The 27,601-nt window shown below is 38.3% G+C and overlaps 1 protein-coding gene across 29 annotated transcripts in view; it reads right to left on the bottom strand.

The window, feature by feature from the left end:
- The window catches only part of SCMH1 (Scm polycomb group protein homolog 1), a 218,755-nt gene that overhangs the window by 95,551 nt on the left and 95,603 nt on the right, over nt 1–27,601 (bottom strand). For all 29 annotated transcript variants that reach the window (XR_003723335.2, XR_013403437.1, XM_015136801.3 and 26 more), the window contains 2 exons: nt 16,766–16,854; nt 12,769–13,012 (listed from right to left, as the gene is read on the bottom strand). Coding sequence is in view for 27 of the 29 variants with exons in the window: in XM_015136801.3 (XP_014992287.1) it covers nt 12,769–13,012; nt 16,766–16,854 (333 nt within the window). In the remaining 2 variants the exon portion in view is untranslated. The remainder of the gene's footprint in view (nt 1–12,768; nt 13,013–16,765; nt 16,855–27,601) is intronic.

Raw genomic sequence — 27,601 nt, 5'->3', positions numbered from 1 at the left:
CCTTCCTTCTTCCCTCCCTCCCTCCCTCTCTCCCTCCCTCCCCCCCCACCCTCTTTTTTTCCTTCCTTTCCTTCCTTTCTCTCTTTCTTTTTTTCTTGAGACAGAGTCTCACTCTGTTGCCCAGGCTGGAGTGCAGTGGTACCATCTCGGCTCACTGCAACATCTGCCTTCTGGGTTCAAATCATTCTTCTGCCTTAGCCTCCAAAGTAGCTGGGACTACAGGCGCCCGCCACCACGCCCGGCTAATTTTTGCTTTTAGTAGAGACAGGGTTTCACCATATTGGTCAGGCTGGTCTTGAACTCTTGACCCCGTGATCTGCCCGCCTTGGCCTCCCAAAGTGTTGGGATTACGGGCATGAGCCACTGCGCCCAGCCAGTATAGTCCTTTTTAAAGGGAAATGAGAATGCCTCTCCATTTCACACTAATGAGGCTATCCCTGCAGTCTAGAGTTTATTCTAGACATAGCATTTTAAACTTAAATGGATCAAGAAAAGAAAACTCTAAAATCAAGCTGAACCTGGGGTTGGGTAGCGGAGAGAAAAAAAAGAGAAGAGAGCTCAAGATGATGAGGGGCTTAGAAACTATCCAATCTCAAAAATAGCGGGGAAAAAAAGCCCTAGTGAAACAAGAGTATGTGAAAACAAAAACCAAATTAGAGCCAATGGATAGATACTGGGGAAAGCATATTTCAGCTTAAAGTAAAAAACAGTATTTTTAGACATTCAAGCTATCACAAATTAAAAGTGCTCCTTTGGGAGGTTATAGTCTCTGTCTGTGGAAGCATTTAAGTAAGAGCAAACGAGCATTTATAGGGATGGTTTCAAGATGAGTCTTAAATTAGGTGGGAGGTTGAATTTGATTTCCTCTAGTCCCAGCACTCTAAGATTCTATATTTTACTTTCCTCACATCTCACATTTAATAGTAGCGCAAATAACTGATTCTTAACCAATGTAACTTTTAGATGGGAGAGAAATGGTAAAGAGTAACTCTGAAGTCTGTATTTATTGATAAGAAGTAATACTCATGCTGGTGGATACACATTTTTTCAAAATTTTAATTTTCATTTGAAACCTTAAATTTATAATTGACAGAAAATGCTTACAGGTTGTCTTCCTTGAAGTGACCAGATCATTTCATTTTGGAGAAAATGTCTGCTAAATATCCAAGTCAGCTGTTCTTTTCAAGCAAAGATAATATTCCATGAAAAAAGTAGCTAGTTGAGCTTACAACTCAAACAATTACACAAATGCTTTTTCCTGAGTCAACTATCATACTTGGATATCTTTAAAATGAAGAAACTGAACTCAGAGAAGTTAAAAGACTGGCCAAAGGCCACATAGCTAAAGCTAGGAGTTGAACCTAGATCTTTTGGTCTCCAAAGTCTATGTTCTTTCCACTGTTACTCTGAAACCAATGAATAAAACAAGAGTGTATACCTGAATATAAGAGAGAATATAAAGAACTAAACATGCCTAGTTATAATAATGAAGGACAGTAGGCCTCTGCTGCCTTCTAGGTTTCTCTAAATAATCCTTAGGAGTCTTAACTGCCCAAAAGAATTTATCATCAGATTTATCTTCTCTATAGCAACAACAGAGCATAGGGAATTGGGAATAAATTAATAAAATGTAAAATAGGCTATCGCGCGTGCACACGCGTGTGTGTGTGTTCAGATGGCACAGGAGAGGATGAACAATGGAAAAGAAAAAAGAGCTGGGGAAAATCCATTTGGTTTATCAGTTTCCTGGACTGGAATCTTATTTTTCATTCACAGCAGTGTATCACTGGCCTTGGTACAGTAATTTAGAGGATATGTTCTTTATTAGCTTTGCTCAACTTGGCTGGGTTCAGCTATGTGCTGCCAGCTGGGCTGATGCCAAGGCTGAAACTCTAGTCTTCTAAATTCCAGTTCACTTAAACAGCATGGGTTGTCTCCTGCTCCGATCCAGCCCAGTTTAACACTTTTGGTACTCCACATCCAGCTCCTTTTTTCCCTCCTGACTCATTCCTACAACATGGGTAGAGGACCTCTGCAACTACAAAGACATGTCACATTTTCCTGGGGACTTCAGGCTGATAAATCTGCAGAGAGTGGGGGAAAACATAACTAAAATCATGCATGATAGGATCACAGACTTCAAAAGCCTCATATGACTGAAACTAAAAGGTGCAACTGACCTTAGTTTTCTAGGGCAGTAAGTAAGATGATTCAGGAGCAGTTTCAGCAAGTGGAGGGCTATATCTTAGAAGATGGTCTGCTAATGGCTAGTCAAGCTTAGGCCACTCAGAAAAGTGGCATGAAAGCACATGGTGAGAAAGCACCTGCTAGTCAGCCAAACAGTCAAAAACATTCCAGCTTTCCTTAGCACAAGATAATAAATTTTAACAGCTTACAACCATGATCCTGCCTTCTTGCCATATCACTCCCATAACCTCCTCTTTTTTCTTTGCTTGGTTTGAGTTTGCCAGGTTTTTCTCATCTTCTTAACATATATAAATGCTTATGTTTTGTTTTTCTTCTAGTAAGTCATTATTGAGATTAAGAAATTCTCATTTATAACTGTAATATTTCCTCAAAAATGATCTAGGGAATCAAGGGAAGAATTTTTTTTTTTTTTTTTTTAAAAGATAGAGTTTCACTCTGTCACCCAGGTTGGAGTGCAGTGGTGTGATCTCGGCTCACTGAAACCTCCACCTCCCAGGTTCAAGTGATTCTCCTGTGTCAGTCTCTTGAGTAGCTAGGATTACAGGCATGAGCCACCACTCCTGGCTAATTTATTTTATGTTTTTATTTTTAGTAGAGATGAGGTTTCACCATGTTGGCCAGGCTGGTCTTGAACTCCTGACCTCCAGTGATCCATCCATCTTGGCCTCCCAAAGTTCTGGGATTATAGGCATGAGCCACTGTACCCGGTCCAAGGGAAGAAATTTAGTAACACAATTTATCACTGGTTTTCAGTAAAGATTTTCCTGAAAATCATCAACACTTATTTAAAATTGGGGATTTTGTAAATTGACATGTATTGATGCTGGCACAGTAGGTGTTACAATAAAAGCTTGCCAAAAAAACCCTATATGGGTTCTATGTATTCCCAAGAAAACAGTAAATGTGGTCAAATTTATGAACTGCGTAAATCACATCTCACTATTTCAAACAGCTTCAGAGATGCCAATCGCTTCATTACACAGGTCAAAAACTGCTACCATTCTCAGGCATCTGGAGTTTGTGAGGGCAAGAGAGAGAAAGAATGGGCAGAGTCAAAGGGGCAGCTTAAGGATTCTGGAAGAGAGGTATGGAATGGGAGTTTTTTATCCGGTCCCTTGGGGAGACCTAATTACAATCAGTGGGAGAACCCAGATTCTCTGCTTCATAATCTACTGCCACCCATCTCACTTCCCCATTTTCCTATTTCTATTTGTGTACCACAAGCATATAATCAAGAAAAAATCAGTTATGAGAGTACTGGTTGACTGCACAAGCCTCATCTCATATTTATTCTTCCTGACCAAAATAGAGCACTTTCCTGGCGCTGTGTGCAGTTCCCCATTCTTGAGAAGCCTGGGCATCTTGATTCAGATGCAAGTAACACACAGTGGGCATCTACTATGTGCTACATGGTGCTATGCATTTGCCACCAATTTTCTCATTTCAATCATTCAATCAACTGGGGAGGTAGACACTTGTCTATCAACTCCACTAAACCTAGCACTGCTTACATGAGCCTACAACTATGGATAGATAGGTGAATAAAGGACAGATTTACCAGATGTGATGAGATCACAAGGCCAAAGCTGAAATAAGGACAGAGACTATATGTGTATGTGTGTTTCTGGAAGGAGGAAATGATATATAAATAAGGGCAAGGTCTGGACACAATATACCTGAGAGGATATAAGGGAAAATAGTAGCTGAGTGGCTATTCTCATTAAAGGCACCAAAAAGTTAGCTTTGATTTGGAGTCTTTCAACACAAATAAATGATAAATGTTTGTGGTGACAGATATCCCAATTACCCTGATTTGATCATTAAGCATTATATGCATGTATCAAAATATCACAGGTACTCCATCAAAATGTACATTACATATCAATAAAAACAAACAAAAAAAGGATTTGCTTCACTTATTAACCAACATGCTCATATCTTTTCTGACAGTCAACTAGTGGCTAGTGAACACACCTTCTCAGAAGACAAGAGGGGTATATTAGCTGCCAAACCTGTAGAGACCACACCCTCCTGGTCATTGTGGCTTTTTAGAAAAAAAAGTTAGGTGGAAGGGCAGAGGGTAGTTGAGGTATAGAGGTGTACATGTGTTTAGTAACTGAAATGTGAGTGAATGTGGCCTCTGGAAACAAATCTTAGTGCCCTGAGCCACTCTTACTTTGGGCCATCAGGTTTCCAAAATTTAAAAACCGTAACATTAGTTTAAATAGCTTTTTTTTTTTTTTTTTCAGACGCAGTTTCACTCTTGTTGCCCAGGCTGGAGTGCAGTGGCGCAATCTCGGTTCACTGCAACCTCTGCCTCCTGGGTTCAAGTGATTCTCCTGCTTCAGCCTCCAAAGTAGCTGGGATTACAGGTGCCCGCCACCACACCCAGCTAATTTTTAATTTTTTTTTGTATTTCTGTAGAGATGGGGTTTCACCATGTTGGCCAAGCTGGTCTTGAACTCCTGACCTCAGGTGATCCACCCATCTCAGCCTCCCAAAGTGCTGGGATTACAGGCATGAGCCACTGTGCCTGGCCGTAAATAGCTTTTAATCTATCAAAATTGTCATAGATGTGAGTAGTAGTCTTATTTTTTGTAATTAAGTGAATATCTGAATAATGGCTTTAGATGAGGATGAATAGAAATGGAATAAGAAAATATAGTATAACCTATTTCAGTTAACAGATATTATGTAATAATTGGCATGTTCCAAGTGTTGGGGACATAAAGAGGCAGTTAATAAATTAGTTCCATTTAACATGGACTCCAGGTAGAAAAGAATCCCAACTTCCTAGGCATGACAGAAAGGAGAATTTTAGCTACTCATAAATGCTTAAACTGAAAACTTGGTTTATTTTACATTGTACCAGGCTTGTTAAATAAATAAAATAGTCACAATAGGTGATACACTTTAAGAACTTGCATTTTGTCTTCTTTATTCAAAGAATATGCCCCCACCCTGACTCCGATCTTATCCTCACCACAATGTCACTGCTTCAGTTTTCTCTCTCACCTGGAATATTGTAACAGCTTGTTAACGGACATCCCTGACTCCAGCATCTAGAAGCCACCCGTCCTTTCATTGTTGCCAAAATGGTCCTTCTAAAACACAAATCTGGGCTGTAACTCTATTACTTAAAAGCTCATTCAACAGGTTTGTGTGTGTGTGTGTGTGTTTTTTTTTTTTTTTTTTGAGACAGAGTCTTGCTCTGTCACCCAGGCTGGAGTACAGGTACAGTGGCACAATCTTGGCTCACTGCAACCTCCACCTCCTGGGTTTAAGCGATTCTCCTGCCTCAGCCTCCCTAGTAGCTGGGATTACAAGGGCATGCCACCATGCCCAGCTAATTTTTGTATTTTTAGTAGAGATAGGGTTTTGCCATCTTGGCCAGGCTGGTCTCGAACCCCTGACCTCAGGTGATCTGCCCGCTTCAGCCTGCCAAAGTGCCGGCATTACAAGCATGAGCCACCATGCCCAGTCAATAGTTCTTGATTTAGTTTGGATATTTTGTCCCTGCCCAAATCTCATGTCAAACTGTAAGCCCCAACATCGGAGGTGGGGCCTGGTGGGAGGTGTTTAAGTCATGGGGGTGGATTCCTCCTGGTGTGGTTCTGTCCTTGAGATAGTGAGTTCTGGTTGTCATAAAAGTGTGACATCCCCCTCCCCACACTGCCATGTGCCCGCTCTGGCTTTGCCTTCTACCATGAGTAAAAGCTCCCTGAGGCCTCCCCAGAAGCCAAGCTATGCAGCAACATGTTTATACAGCCCACAGAACTGTGAGCCAATGAAACCTCTTTTCTTTATAAATTACCCAGTCTTAGGTATTTCTTTATGGCAATGCAAAAATGGCCTAATACAGTTCTCAATGCTCATAAGGTAAAAATCCAGATCCTTAAGACAGTCTATAAGAGAGAAGCATTCTGTGTCTTCCTCTGCTGTGCCTTATCTCTTTCTGCTCCTCTCCTTACACCCTACAATCTAGCCATTTAACTTTTTTTGTTTGTTTGTTTTTGTTCTTTTTTGAGATGGAGTCTCGCTCCATCGCCCAGGCTGGAGTGCAGTGGCGCGATCTTGGTTCACTGCAACCTCTGCCTCCCAGGTTCAAGCGATTCTCCTGCCTCAGCCTCCTGAGTAGCTGGCACTACAAGCGCCAGCCACCACACCCAGCTAATTTTTGTATTTTTAGTAGAGACGGGGTTTCACCATATTGGCCAGGCTGGTCTCTAACTCCTGACCTGATGATCCACCCACCTCTGCCTCCCAAAGTGCTGGGATTATAGGCGTGAGTCACTATGCCTGGCCTTAACTATTTTTTAATTCCTTGACCATACTTTTTTTTTTTTTCCGTAACTTCTGGCCCTACACTAATCAGTTTTCACTGCTAGCCATTCTTAAGGTTTCAGCTTAGACATCACTTCATTTGGAAGCCTTCGTTTGGAAGTCTTGTCCTTTATTCATCCATTTACCCAATAGCTATAGAGCAGCCCATGTTAGGCATGTTAGGCTCAAGGGAGGTTATAGAGATTTCCAACCTCCAATCCCCTCAGTCTAGGTTGGGGTCCCTCTGTACTTTATTCCTCCAAAGTCGTAATTCTTTATTGGTCTATCTGTTCACAAAACTGTAACACTCAACGGTAGAATCCCCATCAACTGAACCAATGACTAGTGCTTAATCATGACTTGATAGTTAGAATTTGAATAAATGGATGGATAAAGAAGATCAGTCTATCAGGTGACCTCATGTTGAGACCTACAAGTTAGCCTTAGTTGTATTATTCTTGCCTCTATCCTCATTTTTCTCTCTGTAGTCTACGATTGCAATTTTTCTTTTTTCTTTTTTTTTTTTTGAGATAGAGTCTCACTCTGTCACCAGGCTGGAATGCAGTGGCACGATCTTGGCTCACTGCAACCTCTGCCTCCCGAGTTCAAGTGATTCTCCTGCCTTAGCCTCCTGAGTAGCTGGGACTACAGGTGCGCACCACCACACCCAGCTAATTTTTGTATTTTTAGTAGAGATGGGGTTTCACCATGTTGGCCAGGATGGTCTCGATCTCTTGAACTCATGATCCGCCTGCCTCAGCCTCCCAAAGTGCTGGGATTACAGGCGTGAGCCACTGCGCCTAGCCTAGGATTACAATTTTAACTGTTTCTGCCCCAGAATCCCAAAGTGATTGTGGCATAATTTCCTATGTAGTTTTACAACAAAAAGAGAACTTTCTTTAAGTATGGAAAGCACTTTCCAAAGAAAAAAAGGAAGAGATAGTCTGGAAGTTTTGTTTTTAAGCATCAAATTATTACCCTCCAGACCAGGGTAAGAATCCTGTACATGAGCCACAATGTTGAGTCTGATTTTGAAATTTTTGCTTTGTACAAAGAAACCTGTCACAGGCAGAAAGGGTAGACTGAGAGGGTAAAAGAGGCCTGGTTGACCATGTACTCTAACAGGTATGCTAAAGTGCAGCACCTCCACTAGATTCCCGTATTTGGATTAGCATGTAGAGAGCAGACAGATCCAGTTTAACAACATATGAAGTCACAAGAAACAAATGTACTAATCCAGAATAGCACTATATTAATTTATAATAAAAATATAAAGTAGCTTGGGTCTCATGTTCTCTTGCTTCTGTCGATCTACATAGGAAGCTAAGGTATAATCTGAAACTGGCTTTCCCAGCCTGAAATCAGAGCAAGAGGAAGTCAAGTGGATTATTATGATGGCTAAAGGTATGATTAGCATCATAGTCATGACATATATACTGAATACTTCATTTTGCTTTTTAAATTTAAAAAGTAAAGCATGTATCTGTTTCAGTTTTAAGTCACAAATAAGCTAAAAGTAAAAAGCTTCTGCCTTTTATAACCAAGTACTCTGGATTAGTTGGAAGCTTGGTAGTTATTACCCATCAGAGTTCACTTGGTCACAGGAGTTTAGCAGCTAAAAGGGATACTACTTGGCTTAGAAAAGGAGAAAAAGTGAGGCAGCAGACAGCTGGCACATGGGAATTACTTCAAAAAGGCAGAGATAGGTGAGCTGATGAATCTAAAATCATGTAGGAGACACAGGCACAGGAATCACCTGCTACCTATTCCCAAGATCATTAAATCATACAGTATTACAGAGGTAAAAGTGCCCACTAGGGATCATGTAGTTCAGTCTCTCACATGTAAGAATGACTTGTTCAATGACGTAAACAAGTTTGCGGTCTGGTTGGGACTAGAACCCAGTTTAGTGCTCTGATATTACACCATATTTCTTCTTTCCTATTTTTTATCAGGATTTGGAAGCCAAAATCCAGGGTCTCAAATGAAGCTTTGAAGAAGGGCCAAAGGAGAATGGGAAGAGTATCAGCGAGACAAGTGTGAAAACAATATGCCTCAGTGATATTGGTCCTGACAGGTGGCTCTACTAAAAGATCTCCATGGTCTCACTCTCTAGACTCAGATATTAACAGAGCCAAGTCATTTAATTATCTGAGCTTCAGTTTTCTCATAAACAAAATGTATCTGAAAATAATTATACCTTGTTCAGAGTTACCAGAAGATAAAATGAAAATCTGTGTGTAAAGGAACATTAAATAAATATTGGTTTTTCCTATTTGCCATGAGTAAGAAACATTATCTTAGTCTGAATTTTTAACATTTGCATACTAATGACCAGAAGGTAGGAAAGAAGGAGGAAACAGTATGATTAGAAAGAGAACAGGCTTACACACAGAGAACAACTTGTTTTGTGAAATGAATTGAGTAACCACATTTTTTCCACATTGCATCACTTGCTCCTTAGCCAGGACACTGAGACTGCCGGCCAACCTCTGCTGTTATAGAAAGCACTTTTGTAGGACTTACTGAGGGTGTAAAGTGTAGGAGGCAACAGTTGTTAGAGGGAACCACCTAACTGCTGGAATGATGACTGAAGCACCTAATCTGGAAATGTCACCTGGAAGGCCTCTCTGTACCTTCTGAGCCTGGTCCTCTGACCATCTTCTGTTGAAAATCTAAGGACTCCAGAGACACACAGAAGAGAGGAAAACAGCAAACTTCTCTGGAAGCATCAGCCACAGAGTGAGTCATATTTCTTATCAGCAAGGTTTGCTGCCAGAAAGGAATGCATATCCAGCAACCTGGACACAAAGACCGTCAGCTCTGTTGGCTCTGGAGAACTACCTAACTGCTCTAGATTTATTAGTCAAAAGAACAGTGAATTCCCTGGGCATGAAAATGAGAAAATCAACCTATTAACTGAATAAACTCAGACCACCAAGGCTTATCCTGTTTTAGCCTCAAGTAACAAAAATGACTCTGCTATCAGTTCCAACGAACCTCTCTTCTTGCTGCTTCCATAGAGCTATTACCTCACAGTGCTTCCTTACAATGGATTTACCATACTGACCCCAGGGTACTTGTTTCTTGCATCACAGAGAGGAGTGGCACTTTCCTGAGCCAAGAAAAGTGTGTTTCCCTTTCATTCTGCCCCAGGATCTCTCCACCTCAGTGCGACTATCATAATCCAAGCAACCTCATTTCTTCCTTGTCCACAATTACCACTGTACAACTCATTCTCCACAGACCAGCTCAAGTGATTTTTTTTAGATAATAGCTTTATTAAGTTACATACCACAAATTCACCCTACATTTTAGTGTTTTCTAAGATATTCACAGAGTTGTGCAAACATCACCCCTATCTAATTTTAAAACATTTTCATTATCCTCAAAAGAAATCCCAATAGCAGTCATTTCCCTTTTTCCCTCCTCCAGCCACTGGCAACCACGAATCTACTTCTGTCTATATGTTTTTGCCAGTTCTGGACATTTCATATAAATGTAATCATCAGTGATTATATTTTGTGACTGGCTTTTTCATTTAGCATAATGTTATTAAGATACATCTATATTGTAGAATATATTAGTACTTTATTCCTTTTTTATTGCCAATTAGTATTTTGTCCTATAGTTATGCCACATTTTATTTATCCATTTATCAGATGATGAACATTTGGGTTGTTTTATCTTTTTGGCTACTATAAATAATGCTGCCATGAATGTTCATTATGTGTTTTTGTGTGGACATATGTTTTCTATTCTCTTGGGTATATATCTATGAGTGGAATTACTCGGTCACATGGTAACTCTTTAACGTTTTGAGTAACATCCAAACTGTTTTCTAAAGTGGTTGTAGTATTTTCCAATCTCACCAGTAATGTTAGAGGGTTCCAGTTTTTCCACATCCTCAGCAACATTTGTTATTATCCGTCTTTTGCTTATAGCTGTATCCATGGGTGTGAAGTGGTATTTCACTGTGGCTTTGATTTGCCTTTCCCTAATGACAAATGATATTGAGCATCTTAAGTGCTTATTGGCTATTTGTGTATGTTATCTGTTGAAATAGCTATCCAAATCCTTTGCTTATTTTTAAATTGGGTTGTCTTTTTTATTGAGTTATAAGTGTTCTTTTATATTCTGGATACAAGTCCAAGTGATTTTTTTAAAGCAAATCAAATCTTGTCACTTCCCTGGCTTAGTACCTTCTAATGGTTCCCTAACATGTTTAGAATAAAATCCAATATTCCCACTCTGGTTTACAAGGTCCTACATGATTTGGCGCCTGCCCACTTCTCCAACATCATCTTGTACTGCTTGCTTTTGTTTGAGACAGAGTCTTTCTCTGTCGCCTGGGCTGCAGTGTATTGGTGCGATCTCGGCTCACTGCAACCTCTGCCTCTCGGGTTCAAGTGATTTTCCTGCCTCAGCCTCCTGAGTAGCTGAGATTACAGGCACGTACCACCACACCCTGCTAATTTTTGTATTTTTAGTAGAGATGGGGCTTCACCATGTTGGCCAGGGTGGTCTCAAACTCCTGACTTAGGTGATCCACCTGCCTCAGCCTCCCAAAGTGCTGGGATTACAGACGTGAGCCACTGCACCCAGCCCCTTGTACCACTTTCTTGCTCAGGCAATGCATTCTAGCCAGAGCAGTCTGCTTTCTGCCCTTGGGACAGAGCAAACTCACTCATGTCTCAGCATCATTATATGAGTTGTTCCTTCTGCCTGCTTGGAAGTCTCTTTCCTTGGATGACTCCTTCTCATCATTCAGGTCTCAATTAAAGTATCAACTTTTCAGACAAATTTCTTGAAAAGAAATTCTACCTAAACAAGTTTCCCCTCTACAAAGAACTTTTGTGAATGATAAATATGTTCATTATTTTCATTGTGGTAATGGTTTCATGGATGTATACATATGTCAAAACTTTTCAAATTGTATACTTTAAATACATGCCATTTATCTTATGTCAATTATATTTCAATAGAGCTGTTAAACAAAAAAAAACCGTTTACAATTATACCTTCACTATCACTATCCCATCATACTTTATTTCCTTAGGAGAAATTATTTTATTTCTGTCTATAAAAATTATCTATATGAAATTATCTTATTTCTTGATTTAAATGTTTACCACCTGTTTCAGCCAACTAGAATGGAAACGTCATGAGCACAGCAATGTTGTTTATTTTTGTCACTTGTGTATTCTCAGCTTGGCTTACAATTAGGTGCTCAATAAATATTTGGCTAATTGAATGAATGAATTCAACAGAGGTTTAGAAAAGAGATCCTCAGACAATAAGAAGGGGGATTTTTCATTCCCTCAGATTCACCAGTACTTTTTAGACTTAAGAGGATGAGATTATTATTATTATCTTTACTAAAAGCAGCTACCTCGAAATCTATTCTGGATCTTCTCCACTGTCATCATCTGTATCATTTTACTGTTCATTTAGTCTCTGGCACTATTCTAGTACTTTATATATACTCTCTCATTGGTAGTGGTTAGTTTTATAATAATAGTATTGTAATAATGATAATATAGCATATTGTAATAATCGTATAGTATGTTATAGTTATAATATAGAATATAACTATAATGGCAACAGTAATACAATAAAAATTTGTTTAGCACTTGCTAGTCATCAGATGTAAGCATTTTACCCATGTAATCTCATTTATTCCTCACAATAACTTCATGAAGTAGGTTTTCTACTTCATGATGTGGAATTTGTAGTTTAAGGAACTACACAACTGATAAAAGGCAGAGATGGACCTCAAACCCATGTCTATCTTACTTCAAAGCTTGTTCTTTTTATCATCCTGCTACAGTGCTTCTCAACTATTTTCACAATACAGTGTTACTCCAGCTCTTATCCAAAGCCCCTAAGGTCAGAGGAAGGTGTGTGCCTTGGGAATACTAGTACTCAAACTTTGAAATGGGTTAGGGACAAAAGTAAGAGGGATGAAAAGCTAGTTGCCTGAGAATAAACCAGGATATGTAGAGCCCTTGGAATTATTACTTTATCCCAAATGCCACATGTGGCTTCATTTGACACTTAATACTTACTGTTTCTAATTGTTCCCTGGTAGACCTGGGTTGTTACCTAAGCTGCTGGCCCTTTCTCCTCCCCTGCATACTAGTGAAGTACACTGGTGAAGACATGATCATGACAGACCTGGGTAATCTCCCTTATCATCTGGGTCATGATTTCAAGAGCATGTAGACGGGCCTTTACCTTTGGTGCCAGGAGGCTGTAGGTTGTCTCCAGTCAAGGAACACCAGCCCACAGGGAAGATGTCCCGGGAGTCGAAGCGGCACCAGTAGTCAAAGGCCCCTCGCCACCCATCAAAAGTGACAAGCACCTCTGAGCCCCGAACCTCCCCAATAGTGGCTGGGCAAATGAAATGAGGGTTCTTCCTGTCCACAGCTTCTAGCTTCATTCCCATTTTGAAGAAGTTGTGGGAAGGTGATGGTGGCTCCTAGATAGGAAACAGAAATATACACACCTAGACACAAAAAGAGGCCATTATGCCAATAGACTACTATCTCATTTGGATGATTAAAAAGTGACTGCTATATAAGATTTATAATGGACATATAGCCTTTCTTTTAAATTACAGTATTACTTTATTTAAAGTATTTAAAATATTTAAATACTTAAAATATTTAAATATTTAAAGTATTACTTTATTAATCCTAACATTTTGACAACTTTGCTTCAGCTTTTTAAAAAAGGAAATAAAAGGTTGCAGATAAAGTTGAATCTCCCTTTGTGCCCTTCCCATATTCCATTCCCCCTCCACCTACCATGGAGGTAACAGCTACTCATGCATGTTTTATATTTTACTATATACGTACATACCTATTTGCCTGCTTTTAAATTTTATATAAATTGTAGTATACTGCATATATCAATGTACAATTTGCTTTTTTGTTCCACAGTATGCTTTTGAAATTTGCTCATGTTGATAAATTTTAACTCGTAATAGTATTTCGAGTCCATTTTAACTTGTAATAGTATTTCATTGTATGTATATATCAAAATTTATTCATTCTCCTTTGGACACTTAAAGTTCTTTCCAACTGTTTACTAATTTTTTTTTTTTCTGAGATGGAGTCTCGCTCTGTCACCCAGGCTGGAGTGCAGTGGTGCTACCTCCACTCACTGCAAGCTCTGCCTCCCAGGTTCACACCATTCTCCTGCCTCAGCTTCCTGAGTAGCTGGGACTACAGGCACCCACCACCACACCTGGCTAATTTTTTTTTTTGTATTTTTAGTAGAGACGGGGTTTCACCGTGTTAGCCAGGATAGTCTCGATCTCCTGACCTCGTGATCCACCCGCCTTGGCCTCCCAAAGTGCTGGGATTACAGGCGTGAGCCACAGCACCCGGCCCAATTGTTTACTATTTTAAAAGAGTTTTAACCAACATTCTCGCACTTCTTTGTACACATGTGGGAAGGTTTCTTTAGGTTATACATCTAGGTGTAGAATTCCTGGGTTATAGGGCAGATATATACATCTTCTGCTTTATCAAATATTGTTAATTTGTCCTCCAAAGTGGTTGTAACATTGTATACTTTCACCAGAATTGTGGACAGTTCCTGGGTGCTAATTTGTAATGCAGTTACACAGATCAAGTTTCAAAAACTGTGTTGTACATTCTATTCTGTTCCCTTAATCTTACTGCCTGATCCTGTAACAATAACATAGTCCTATTAAATGGATATCTGATAGGAAAAGTCCCCCTACTTTGTCATTCTTCAATATTGTTTTTGCTGTTCATTCTCCATCTTTCATATACATTTCAATTAGTTTTTCAAGTTCCATATACAAACCCTATTAGGATTCTGACTGGAATTACAATGAATTTATAGATAAATTTGGGTGGAAATAACCTTTATTATATACTATCAAGCCTTCCCATCCATAAACATGATAGTCTTTTCCATTTGCTAAGATTTCGTTCGTTCTTTCTTTTTTGGAGAAAGGATCTGGCTCTGTCACCCAGGCTGGAGTGCAGTGGTATAATCTTGGCTCACAGCAACCTCTGCCTCCCAGGGTCAAGTGATCCTCCTACCTCAGCCTCCCAAGTAGCTGAGATTACAGGCACGTGCCACCACACTAGGCTAATTTTTGTATTTTTTGTAGAGATCGGGTTTTACCATGTTGCCCAAGTTGGTCTCAAACTCTTGACCTCAAGTGATCCGTACATCTCGGCCTCCCAAAAAGTGCTGGGATTATAGGCATGAGCCACCGTGCCTGGCCAAGATTTCTTTAATGCAGATTTCTTCAACATACATTTAAAAATTTCCTCTATAAATATCTCATGCTTTTTCACTAACATTTTTTTCTAGGCAAATTACAATTCCATTGCTATCATAAGTGGCATTTAAAAAATTTATTTTCAAATCATTCAAATTTAACTGTTATTTTTAAATGCAAATAAAGTGATTTTTAAAAATTGACCAACTTATTCGATACTGATTATTAGCTTATGCTGACTGACATACAAATTCTTGTGTGCTTGATTGTTACAAATTCTTTGTGTGCTTGACTGTTAAGAGATAAATCTTAAAATATTCCTGTGATTTATGGATTTTCTAATTTTACCATGTACTTTTGTCAAATTTTGCTCTATTATACTTTGAGATTACATTTTCTAGGAGTATGTACATTTATGACTGTTTTGTCTTCCTGGTGAACTGTACTTTATCATTAGATAGTGACCTCTTTAATGTGTTTTATTTATTTATTTTTAGAAACAGGGTCTTGCTGTGTCACCCAGGCTGGAGTGCAATGGTGCAAACACAGCTCCCTGCAGCCTCAACCTCCTGGGCTTAAGCGATTCTTCCACCTCAGCCTCCCAAGTAGCAGGGACTACAGGCACAAGCCACCACTCGCAGCTAATTTTTAATTTTTTTCTAGAGACAGGGTCTTGCTACACGTGGCCCAGGCTGGTCTCAAATTCCTGGACTCAATGCTTTTAGCATCATTTAGACTTTTAGTACAAAGTCTTGTGTGATTTCCATATAGTTTATATCAGTTTTATTTTGATAAAAGTTCATCTGACACATCTTTCATATTCTTTTATTTTTTAAAAATTAAAAAATTTGTTTTCCATCATCCCCCTTCTCTGTAGATATTCTTTTACTTTCAACATTTTTGTCATTATGTTTAGTGTCTCTTATACATAGCATATAGCTAGATTTTTAAAAATCTGATCTATGTATGATTATAATGAGCTTAAGCTCATTTCTTGTGATAATTAATGTATCTGAATTTATTACAACTATCTTATTGCCTACATTTTTATTTAATTTCAATTTCCAAAGTTCTTTTTTTCTCCTTTTCAATCAACTGAGTTTTCTTCTATTTTCCCCCTCCACTGATCCAAAAGTTAAACATTCTACTTGGAGTCTTGGCAGATCCCTTTAAGATTTTAACTGCATAGCTGGCATAGCAAAGTCTAAAACTCATCTTTATTTCTAGTCCCAAAGAATACAATAACTACTCCCGAGTTACATAGGTGCTAGGTAATTCAGAAGTAGGATGCTCTTAGTGTTGAGACTTAACTAGCAGCACAGGCAAACCTAATTCAATACACTTTACAGTAACTTTTACCCCATTAGAAAATTCAACAGATAGACTCACTGCCTCACTTCTTGAGAAGCAAGAACAAATACAGGTTTTGGGTCCCTGTTCTGCTACTTACTAGCCACATGATCTTGAGCAAGCTCCCAATTCAAAAGTATTTGTTTCCTTAATTTTTAAATGGAAATACTAATTCTTAGTTCATAAAGTTAGCTGTGGGTATTACATGAGATAGTATATATAAATTCCTAAACATATTGTAGGCAGTAAAAAAAACAGTCTCCTTCTTTTCTCTGTTTAGAACATGAACTGTACAGAACTCCAAGATCTATAATAAGAATAGCTCCTTTAGATTTGTATTACATTTCATACATTCTACTAATAATACATTTTAACTTCTTAACAACCCCGACAGGTAGACAGAGATTACTGGCAGCTGGGACCATATAATCTACTATATGGGACCTTATAGTCTAATATATTCCTCTGGGGATAATTGCTGCTTCATAAGCTACTAAAAAATCCTTCTGAACTAATTTCTGAGAAGGCATCTTCAGGCCATAAGTAAATGTGGACATCAATGGCTCAATATTTAACCTTAAGCAGCTGGGAGTTGGTGATATATGAGGGTTAGCATACCTTGTGGAAAATCCTGATGGGAGCCATCTCTGCTCCATTTAATGTCTTCAAAAGGAACATGGGCCAAGAAGATGCATTCAGCCGAAATCCTGCAGCAAGCATAATGGGCAACAGATTAAAAATGTTTCAAAAATGAATGGTGATATCAAGTTCTGCCTTTGCAATCCAGCTACTCCTATGCTGTGATAGTTACAGAATCACAGACTGTTAAGAAAGGACTTAAGGGTTAAAAAGAAGAAACACCTCATTAGACAGAAGAAGAAAATGAGGCACATAAGAGATAATGTAACTTGTCCAAGGTAATGCTATAAATAGTGGGACAGAGTCTCCAAACCAAGTTTCCTGACTACGACAAGTATTACAGAACACACAACATAATACCTAGAAAACTTTCCTTGAAAAATCCAAAAATGATGTGATAGGATTAACAACTACTTAGAGACGATCTGGACAGTAGAATATGAAAGGGGATCTAATAATCTCTTAAGAAGAAACCAAACATGTCAACTGATAAACCCAATGTATAAGTAAATAATTTTGGTTCCTCTCAGTATAAACTAACTCACTACTTCTCTATCACTTTCTGTCTTGCACACATACACACACCGAGTACAAAATACGTTTTGAAGTTCATTGTTTACTTAAACAACTAAGGACCAAGGAATGACTTTGGAGAGGATCGTCCTATCCAAAAATCTTCATTTTGCATTAAGAGTAAAAAGAAGCTCTTTAAGAGCATCAAATTCCCCTAGACCAAGAGTGTATATGTGTCTATGTCCCAAGTTAGGCCAGTTGTTTTCTGACATGAGATTGACATGGGAGAAGAAAATCTTTGTCTGAGAACATGCTCATAAGTATGTTTGTGGTTTGGGCACTGCTACATGGAGAACAGACCTGAGAATAAAGCCAAAGTAAGGCATGGAATGGAGAGACATAACAGTGTTTAAAACCCTGTACTCAGACACTCAACATCACATAAATCCTTGGACTTCTTGGTTATATAAGTTAATAATTCCTGCCTCCTCCTTTTTTCCCTCTCTAACCTGGTTTGAGCTGGCTTTTTAACTGCTACTCTTCTTTTGACTGTGGTTTTAAAAAATTAAATCCCTCCAGAAATTCAGGCGTGGTGTGTATGTGGGAAAACAACTCTCCTTAGGTCAGGGAGGGCTGAAGCAAGCCAAACCCAGAGCAGCTTTGCCATGAGTGGTTTGGTACACCTACGGATAAGGTAAAGCAAGGCACTACTGTTTTAGAGAAGTGGTCTGTACACCTTGGTATACGGAGGCCTGCACAATTAGAAAATTCAGGTTTCATGCCTATAGTTATCAATGAGTAGAGTGCCTAGCCATGTAATTCCCAATTCCATTTTTGAGGTAGGGGTTACTGAGGGGTTTCTATCTCATTTGAAGCTTAAGGAGCTAAAAAATCCTCTCAGCTCTGGAAATCATTACAATATTATCATAATAGTTAATATATATTGAATGCCTACCATGTAGTAAACATTTTATACGTCATTTCTTACTCAATATTTGAAATAATAACATGGGCAGGCACTATTATTATCCCTACTCTATAGATGATATAAAATGAAAACTCAGAGAAGCAGCTCGTCTAGGATCATGCTAGTAAATGGTGGAGACAGATTTCAATACATGGTGGTTGGATAAAAAAGTTTGTGGTTCTTTATTATATTTCACTACCAGCAGGATTCTTCAAGAGTACAGGGACAAAGCAGAATATTATGAACCCAAGAAATTGCTAAGATATCTTATTCCTCAACCCATTAGGTGATATGGGACTCTATCCCTTCAAATTCAAGTATATCCATAATTTATCTCAATATTCTTGGGCAATCATAGATAGTAGATAATTTTAACATTGAAAGGGACCTCAGAGGCCATGAAGTACAAAGATCTTACATTGCAGATGACAAAACTGCCAAGTCAAGAGGCTATGAAACCTGTTCATGGTCACACAAGCCAATCTTATAGTGTCAGGCTGGAACCCCAAGACTTTATTTGGTTCTCCTTTATTACACTATGTTTATTACACTATCTGTTTTATTACACTACGTTGCCTCCAAAAGTTAACGTTTATTGTATACATATCATGAGCCAGCCCCTTGTGCTAAGCATTTGCAGTGGATCACTACCACTATTCTGAATCAGATACTAGAAGAGTAGCACTGTTTCTGGTGCCAGACTGCCTGAGTTTAAATCCAGCTTTGCCGCTTACCAGGTATATAACTTTTGGAAAATTACAAAACCTCTCTCTAGCTTCAGTTTCCTCAACAACAGCGTGGGATAAGAATCAATGGGCTGTTCTAAGGATTAAATAAGCTAATACACACAAAGGACTTAAAACACTGCCTGGCATATAGGCAGGAGTTAAATGCTGGCTATTGTTTTTATAACTATAGATGAAAAAACTGAGGTTTAGAGAAATTAATATCCAAAGTGAGTAAGTTAGTAAATGGCAGAGTCAGGATATGAACCCAACTACTTTGTCTCCAGAGCTTTCATAACTAATCATCACATTAATATCTTCAAATATTTTATCACTCAGTCTTACCACACTGTCTCTAGGTAAGAAGAGTTGGAGTCATAAACTTATGAAAGAGAGAAAATAAGGAAGATAAAAACAATAATTTGAGGCTATATTCAAATTAGGCAATGACCTACGGTGTCTATAAGGAAAAGGACAGGTGGGTAAGAGGAAATCCTAACCTCTAAAGGTAGAGTACCTCAGTGATCAGTCATTGCTTCTGTCTTCTTCTTGGCCCCCAGTTTCTTCCTGTTAAATGATCACTGTCAATTTATATATCTAGCCCAAACCTCTGCTCTGGGTTTCATGTTCACATATCCAACTACCTCAGTCTATAACTCTACTTGGATGTCTAAGAAATCATAAAATGAGTAAGTTTAAGACAGTACTCTTGATTCTACTATTCCCTCCAAACTTGTTCTTTCCTCCAGTTATCCCATCACAGTTTAATAGGTGGCACCCCCTACTAAACCCAGGTGCTCAGACCAAAAAGACCAGAAGTCATCCTTGATTTTTCCCTTTCTATCACCCACCAAACCCAATTAATCAGCAAGTCTTGATGGCTTTCCTGCTTAATATATGCTAGATCAACCCACATTTCACCATCTCTACTGCCATATTACCCTATCTAAGCCAGAGTCAAACCTTGCCTAGACAACTGCAACAGCTTTCTAATTGGACCTCAGGCCTCTACTTTTGCAGCCAGAATAATATGTTTAGTTTTTAAAAATATAAATCAGGTCACATTACCTTATGCTTAAATTTCACAACACAAAACAGATCTCTTTATTATTCATGTTTACAAGGCTTACATGATCTGGACCTTGCTTACTCCTCATTATCATCTCTTACCACTCCCTTGTACCCCCATTCATTGGTCTTTCTGTTCTCAAATATACCAAGCTGTTTCCCTCTGCCTCAAACACCTTTTAATCAACTCTTTACAGTTAGTTATTTGCTGAGACATCACTTCCTCAGAAAGGTGTTCCTTGACTACCCAAAATAGCCTCCTAAATCTATCCTGCTTCCTTCTTATTTACTCCTAGCCCTTATCACCATCTGAATTTTCTTTTTAAAAAGTTTAATGCGTATGCCTTCTCCAACTAGAAGATCCTTGATAGTTTTATTGAATTAAGGAAAAAACCCTCCATTTATTAAATGAGTGCCAAAAATTGATGAATGCTTTATCATGTTATTCCACTTAATCCACAAAAACCATACGGGGCAGAATTTATTAATGATCTTGCAGGCGAGGCCCCTGAAACTCAACGTTAAAAGTCAAGGTAAAGCGACTTTTACCTTGTAAAAGTCCAAGGTAAAGTCACACAACTAAGGTAGTGAGTGGCTAAGTTAATATTACAAAGTCAGATCTCTTTTAATTCCAAACACAGGCTGCAAGTGTTCTGTGTTTACCAAGGATTTATTTTTTAAAACTTCATAAAGAACCATTTCTAAAGTGCTTCTAAGTGCTCCCAAGACTATGGGACCACTGGATAAGCTAGGGTCCATCTATTTAAACTGGCTAACTGATGAAACTGGATTTAAGTGTGGAGCAGCAGGCCGGGCACAGTGGCTTTCACCTGTAATCCCAGCATTTTGGGAGACTGAGGCAGGAGGATCACTTCAGCCCAGAATTTAAAGACCAGCCTAGGCAACATAGTGAGACCTTGTTTTTACAAAAAATAGAAAAAATTAGCCAGGTGTGGTAGTGTGTGCTTGTATTCCCAGCTACGTGGGAGGCTCATGCAGGATTACTGCTGTAGCCTGAGGATGTCGAGGCTGCAGTGAGCTATGATTGTGCCACTGCATTCCAGCCTGAGTGACACAGCGAGACTCTGCCTCAATACATACATACATACATGTGGAGCAGCAGGACTATAATCTAATCATAGTCCAGGCCCTCTCGTGGCAGGTAACAGAACAGCATTCACACCAGGAATTGATCAGTGATAGAAACATACAAAGGACTCCTTTCAAGTCACTGTATATACTACAGCATGTGACCAAATTTGCTAGGTAAGCAGTTTACACTGAGATCCTGACTCACTTGACCAGGGGCCTCAATAGAGGCTAACTTCTACTCTAGCTCAGTGACTCTCAAACTTGGACACTGGAATCCCCTGGGGAACATTAAAGAATACATCAGATCCACTCCCAGAAATTCTTATTTAACTGATCTGAAGTTAAGGCCTAGACCCTGAAAATTTTAAGAGCTCCCTAAGTGATTTTAACAGGTAGCCAAGTTTGAGAACTATGCTCTAGACAGCTCTCCTTAGAAGAAACAATCACAGTATTAAGTAGAAGAATCAGTCAGTAATAACACGGAGCTGTGAGAAGAGTGGCAGCTTTGAGATAACTGAGGAGAATCATTCTACTCTACTACATGCTTTGTCCTTGGAGGACTCCTCTGCAAGGGAGTAATATCCCTTATGAGAACAGAACACACATACGTATACATATACACCATACAAGATTTTAATGGAAAAGGATGCTCTTCTAGAGCAATGTTTTCCAAATAAAGACCAGTTGTGCCAGAATCTCAGGACAGCCATTTTGCCATGCAGAATCCCAAGCCCCATTACCTAGAGCTTCTGATTCAGCAACTCTAGAAGGAAGTCCAGAGGAGGCCTGAGGAACATGAACACACATGCGTATGTACAATTATATAATTTTATTTTTTAAATTTTATTTTGAAGTTATAAACCTAGAGAAAATGGCAAAAACTATATAATGAACAACTATGTACCCTTCAACTAGATGCAACAACTATTACCATTTTCCCACATCTGCTTTTCTTCTACATATATTAATATACTTCCACCCCTGAACTATGTGAAAGTCGGAGATGTTACGACACTTCACCCCTAAATACATCAGTATATTTGAAAAAAGACATTCCCCTACAAAATTGCAGTATTATCACACTCAGGAAATTTAATTAAAAATATTCTTATTTGTCCCTAAAATGTTCTTTAAAACTGTTTGATTTTTAAATACAGGATCCAATCAAGAATTACATACTGCATTTGGTTGTCATGTTTCTTCAGTCTCCTTTAATGTAGAATTAATGTAGAATAGTCCTGTTGCCCTTTGTTTGCTTTGTATGACACTGACATTTTTGAAGAGTCTGGATTATATTTTACAGAATGTCCCATAGTTTGGATTTCTTCTGATTTGTTTCCTCATAATTACATTCATGCTAAAGAGCTTATTTATTTATTTATTTATTTAGAGACAGGGTCTTGCTCTGTTGCCCAGGCTGGTGTGCAGTGGTGCAAGGTTCACAGCATCCTTCAACTCCTGGGCTCAGGCGATCCTCCTGAGCAGCTAGGACTAAAGGTGTGCACCACCATACCTGTCCAATTTTTCTATTTTTTTGTAGTGATGGTGGGCTTACTATATTGCCCAGGCTGGTCTTGAATTTCTGGCCTCAAGTAATCATCCCGCCTCAGCCTCCCAAAGTGCTGGCTAGGATTACAGGCATAAGCTGCTAGGCCTGGCCTGCTAAAGAGATTTGATAAAAAATACTATACAGGTGATGTGGAGTATTTCTCATTGCAATACTGCAGGAGGCACATAATGTCAGTTTGTCTAATTATTGAAGATACAAAATTTGATCACATGTTAAGAGGTGACTGACAGTGTTCTTCACTGTAACTTCCCTTTGTAATTAATAGACAATCAGTGGAGAGAAACTTTGAGACTGTGAATATCCTATTCCTCAGTATGTTTTTTTACCTAATAGTTTTAGCATTTATTGGTTACTCTTGCCTGACTCAATTATTTAAATAGTTGCAAAAAAGTAATTTTCTCTCATTCTTTCTACATATTTTTTTGAGACAGGGTTTCGCTTTGTCCCCCAGGCTGAAATTCAGTGTCAAGATCTTGGCTTACTGCAGCCTCAACTTCCCAGGCTCAGTCAATTCTTCCATTTCAGCCTCCTGAGTAGCTGGCACCACAGGTACGTGTCATCACGCCCAGATAATTTTTGTATTTTTTTGTAGGAACAGAGTTTCACCATGTTGCCCAGGCTGGTCTCAAACTCCTGAACTCATGTGATCCACCCATCTTGGCCTCCCAAAGTGCTGGGATTACAGGTGTGAGCCACTGTGCCCGGCCTCCTTCTTTCTATATTTATTGGCTGGCATTTTGTAAAGGAGACTTCTTCCCTCCAACTTTAATTTAATTTAATTTTTTTTTTTTTGAGAAGGGTCTTACTCTGTCACCCAGGCTGGAGTGCAATAGCATGATCATGGCTCACTTCAGCCTCGACCTCCCAGACTCAAGGGGATACTCCCACCTCAGCCTCCCAAGTAGCTGGGACCACAGGTGTGTCACACCACGTCCAGCTCATTTTTAATGTTTTTCGGTAGAGATGGGGGTCTTGCCATGTTGTTCAGGCTGGTCTCGAACTCCTAGGTTCAAGGGGTCCTCCTGCCTCTGCCTCCCGAAGTGTTGGGATTACAGGTGTATCAGGTGATTTTCAGAAACCAAACTCAAGGTGTCCTCATTGCTATTGAGATGTAATTGCTTCTAGGCCTTTTCAACGAACAGTGCTTGGAAAGCTATATGTATATACAAATACATATACAAGTCATATGTTACTTATATGTATTACTTGAATAGGAGGCATACATATATTTTAAAGGCCAGAGTAGATACAGATACTCTCCAATTCAAATCCAATACTATAGGGTTCTTCCTCATCTTTTTCCATATTAGAATCTTACTTATTCATTCACTCTATTTTCAGTATCAGAAAATTAGTCTCAGATGGCCATGCCAAAACCACAAACATTATTAAGAAGTCAGAATTTCTTTGCAGTCCATTTTTTCCTTAGAATATGCCCCATATTAAAGGTATACTGTGAAGGCTTCTATATTAAAAATTTATTTGAATTAATAGTTTTTTCAATGTTATGATATCCATTTGATTCAGCTTCGTTTGTTTCTAACCAATTTTAGAGTTTGCTTTGTTCATCTTTTTTAGTTAATTTTATTTATTAAGTAAAATATTTAATTCAAAAGTCAAAAGAATATTAAAAAGTATTCTCAAAAGCCTGATTCTTATCCCAGTACTTTCTACCTTATTCCAAGACATGCCTAATGGGTGACCTTTTCATTATTTTTTGGCTTGATATTCCTGTGTTTCTTTTTATAGAAATAAATTTAAAATATATAATCTCATGTGTTATATATGTGTGTATATGTGTATACATACATATTTCCCCTTCTCTTTCTCAAGTTAGAGTATTATATATACTTTTAGCAATTTTCTTTTTTCACATCAATGATATACCTTAGAAATCACTCCATATTAGTTTATAGAGCTCTTCCTCATTCTATTTTATGGGTGAATGGTACTTCATTGTGTGAATGTACTATATTACATTCAATCAATCTCTTAATGTTGCAAAAAAAAACAACCATGTGTATGTTGCTTTATTTTTGTGGAAGTATATCTTTAAAATCAAATTCCTGAAGTGGGATCCCTGGGTCAACTAATAAATGCATATGTGGCTTTTCTCAGATACTGCTGAATTGTATGCCCTCCCTCTCCAGTGTGAATTGTACCATTCTGCATTTTCCCAGCAAAAAAATGAGAACGCTTATTTCCCCACAGCCTTGCTGTCTCCTCAAGCTTTTGAATTTTTGTCAATCTGGTAAGAAAGAATGTCTCAGTGTGGTTTTAATCTGCAGTTATTTTATTAAGGGTGGTGTGTATTTTCATACATCTGAGGACCATTTGTGTATCTTCTGTCAACTGTTCATGCCTTAAGATCATTTTTCTATAGGTTTTAGTCTTTAAAAATTTTTCTATTTATGGGTGTTCTTTATGAATTAGGGAGATTTATCTGTGCTTTATGTTGCAAATATTTTCTCCCATTTATCATTTGTCTTTTAGCTTTGCTTGGAGTATTTTTTTTCTCTAAAAACGTTTTACAAAGTAAAATTTATTGGTCTATGTAGACTTTGAGTCATATTTAAAAAGGCTTTCCCCACCCCAAGTTTATAAAGGAATTTGTTTTCCTAGTACTCATATAGTCATTTTTTTTACATTTTGATCTCTAATGCACGTGCAGTTTATTCTGACATATGCTGTGATATATGGATTCAATTGTATCTTTTCCTAATGGCTATCAACTTATCCCAATGTCACTTATGAAAAAGTCAATTTTATCCAATTTAACATGCCAACCATCATGGACTGAATCTCCATCCCCCAAATTAATATGTTGAAGTCCTAATCCCCAATATAACTGTACCTGGAGACAGGGTTGTTAGGAGACGATGAAGGTTAAGTGAAGTCATGGGGTACAGCCCTAATTTGACAGAACTATGGCCTTATAAGAAGAGGAAGAACTCTCTCCCTCTCCCTCCACTTCTCTCCCTCTCTCCTTCCACTTCTCTCCCTCTCCCTCTACTTCTCTCCCTTCCTTCTTCCTTCTCCTGTGAGAACACAGTGAGAAGGCAGCCATAAGGTGGCTGTCTGCAAGCAAGAAGAGGACCCTCACTAGAAACCAATCCCAGCCAGAATCTTGACCTTGGACTTTCTAGCCTTTAGAACTATGAGAAAAAAAATTCTGTTGTTTAAGCCAGACAGTCTGTGGTATTTCACTGGCAGCTCCAGCAAACTACGACACTACTTTTATCATATAGCAGATTTTCATATACAGTCAGATCTATCTCTGGATTTGCTATTTACTTTACACTGCTCAGCCTGTCTATTCACGTGCCAGTTCCATATAATTTTAATTATACAGGCTTTAAAGTATGTTTTAATAGCTAATGGGATTACTCTCTGCACATTGCTCTTTTAGGAGTTCCTAGCTATTTTTGAATTATTATATGTACCTACAAATTTTATTATATTTACCTACAAATTTTCCTCATTGCTTTGCAGAGATCCATTTTTTCCATGTCATCATTTTCTTCCTGCTTGAAGGACTTCATTTAACACTTCTTGCAGTACTGATATGCTTGTGATTAATTCTCTAAGCTTTTGTATATGTCTGCAAACGTCTTCATTTCATTTTTATTTTTGAAAGACATTCTTGTTTGGTATAGAATTCTAGCTTAATAACTTCTTTTCCTTTTAGAACTTAAAAATGCTGCTCCACTGTATTCTGGCTTGCACTGTTTCTGACGAGAAGTTGCTGTCATTCTTTGATCTTCTGTATATCATATGCTTGTTTTTCTCTCGCTGCTCTTAAGATTTTTCTCTTTATCACGGGTTTTCAGCAATTTGATGATGATGTGCCTTGTGTGGTTTATTTCATATTCCTCCTGCTTGGGGTTCATTGAGCTTCTCTGATTTGTGAAATTATAATTTTCATAGTATTCAAAAATTTTTCAAGCATTATTTTTCTAATAACTACTTATGTGCTCCCTATCTCTCCTTCAGGACTCCAGTTATATATGTTATAGGCAACGTGAAGTTGTTCCATGGCTCACTGATGCTTTCTTTTTCAGTTCTTTTTCTATCTGTGTTTCATTTGGATAGTTTATACTGCTGTTTTTAAGTATGCTGATCTTCCTCCTGCAGCAATTCCAGCAGTAATATGTTGTGGATCATTCAGTTTATTCATCACTTGAGATATTATATTGTATTTTCTACCTCTAAAGTTTAATTTGGTTCTTTTAAATCTAAATCCTACATTTCTCTACTCATAATTTCCTCTATTTTCTTGAACATATGCAATATAAACAACTGCTTTAATGCCCTTGCCTATTAATTCTATAATCTGTGTGATTTCTGGATTCTTATTATAATTGGTTAGTTTTTCTTTTGCTTGTTTGCATGCCTGGTAATTTTTTATTGTGGTAAAATACGTATCAAATTTATAGTTTTAATCATTTTAAAGTGTACAGTTCTGTGACATTGAGTGTATTCACATTATTGGGCAACTATCACCACCATCCATCTCCAGAACATTTTCATTTTCCCCAGCTGAAACTTTGTACCTATTATTAACCTCTTCACTTCCTCCTCCCCGAGATCCTGGCAATAACTATTGTACTTTCTGTTTCTATAAATTTGATTTCTCTAGATATCTCATCTAAGTGAAATCATACAATATTTGTGCTTTTAAAACTGGCTTATTTCACTTAGCATGTCTTCAAGGTTCACCTATGTTGTAGCATGTGTTATAATTTCCTTCCTCTTTAAGGCTGAATAATATTCCCATTGCATCTCTCTCTCTTCCCCACCCCACTCTCTTTCTGTGTGTACATATGTGTGAACATTTTCTTTATCCATTCTTCCATCAACGGACACTTGAGTGGCTTCCA

Source organism: Macaca mulatta, chromosome 1, assembly GCF_049350105.2.
Source record: "Macaca mulatta isolate MMU2019108-1 chromosome 1, T2T-MMU8v2.0, whole genome shotgun sequence".
Classification (NCBI taxonomy): Eukaryota; Metazoa; Chordata; class Mammalia; order Primates; family Cercopithecidae; genus Macaca; species Macaca mulatta.
The sequence above is the reverse complement of the archived record's forward strand: the minus strand, read 5'-3'. Positions and strand labels throughout refer to the sequence as shown.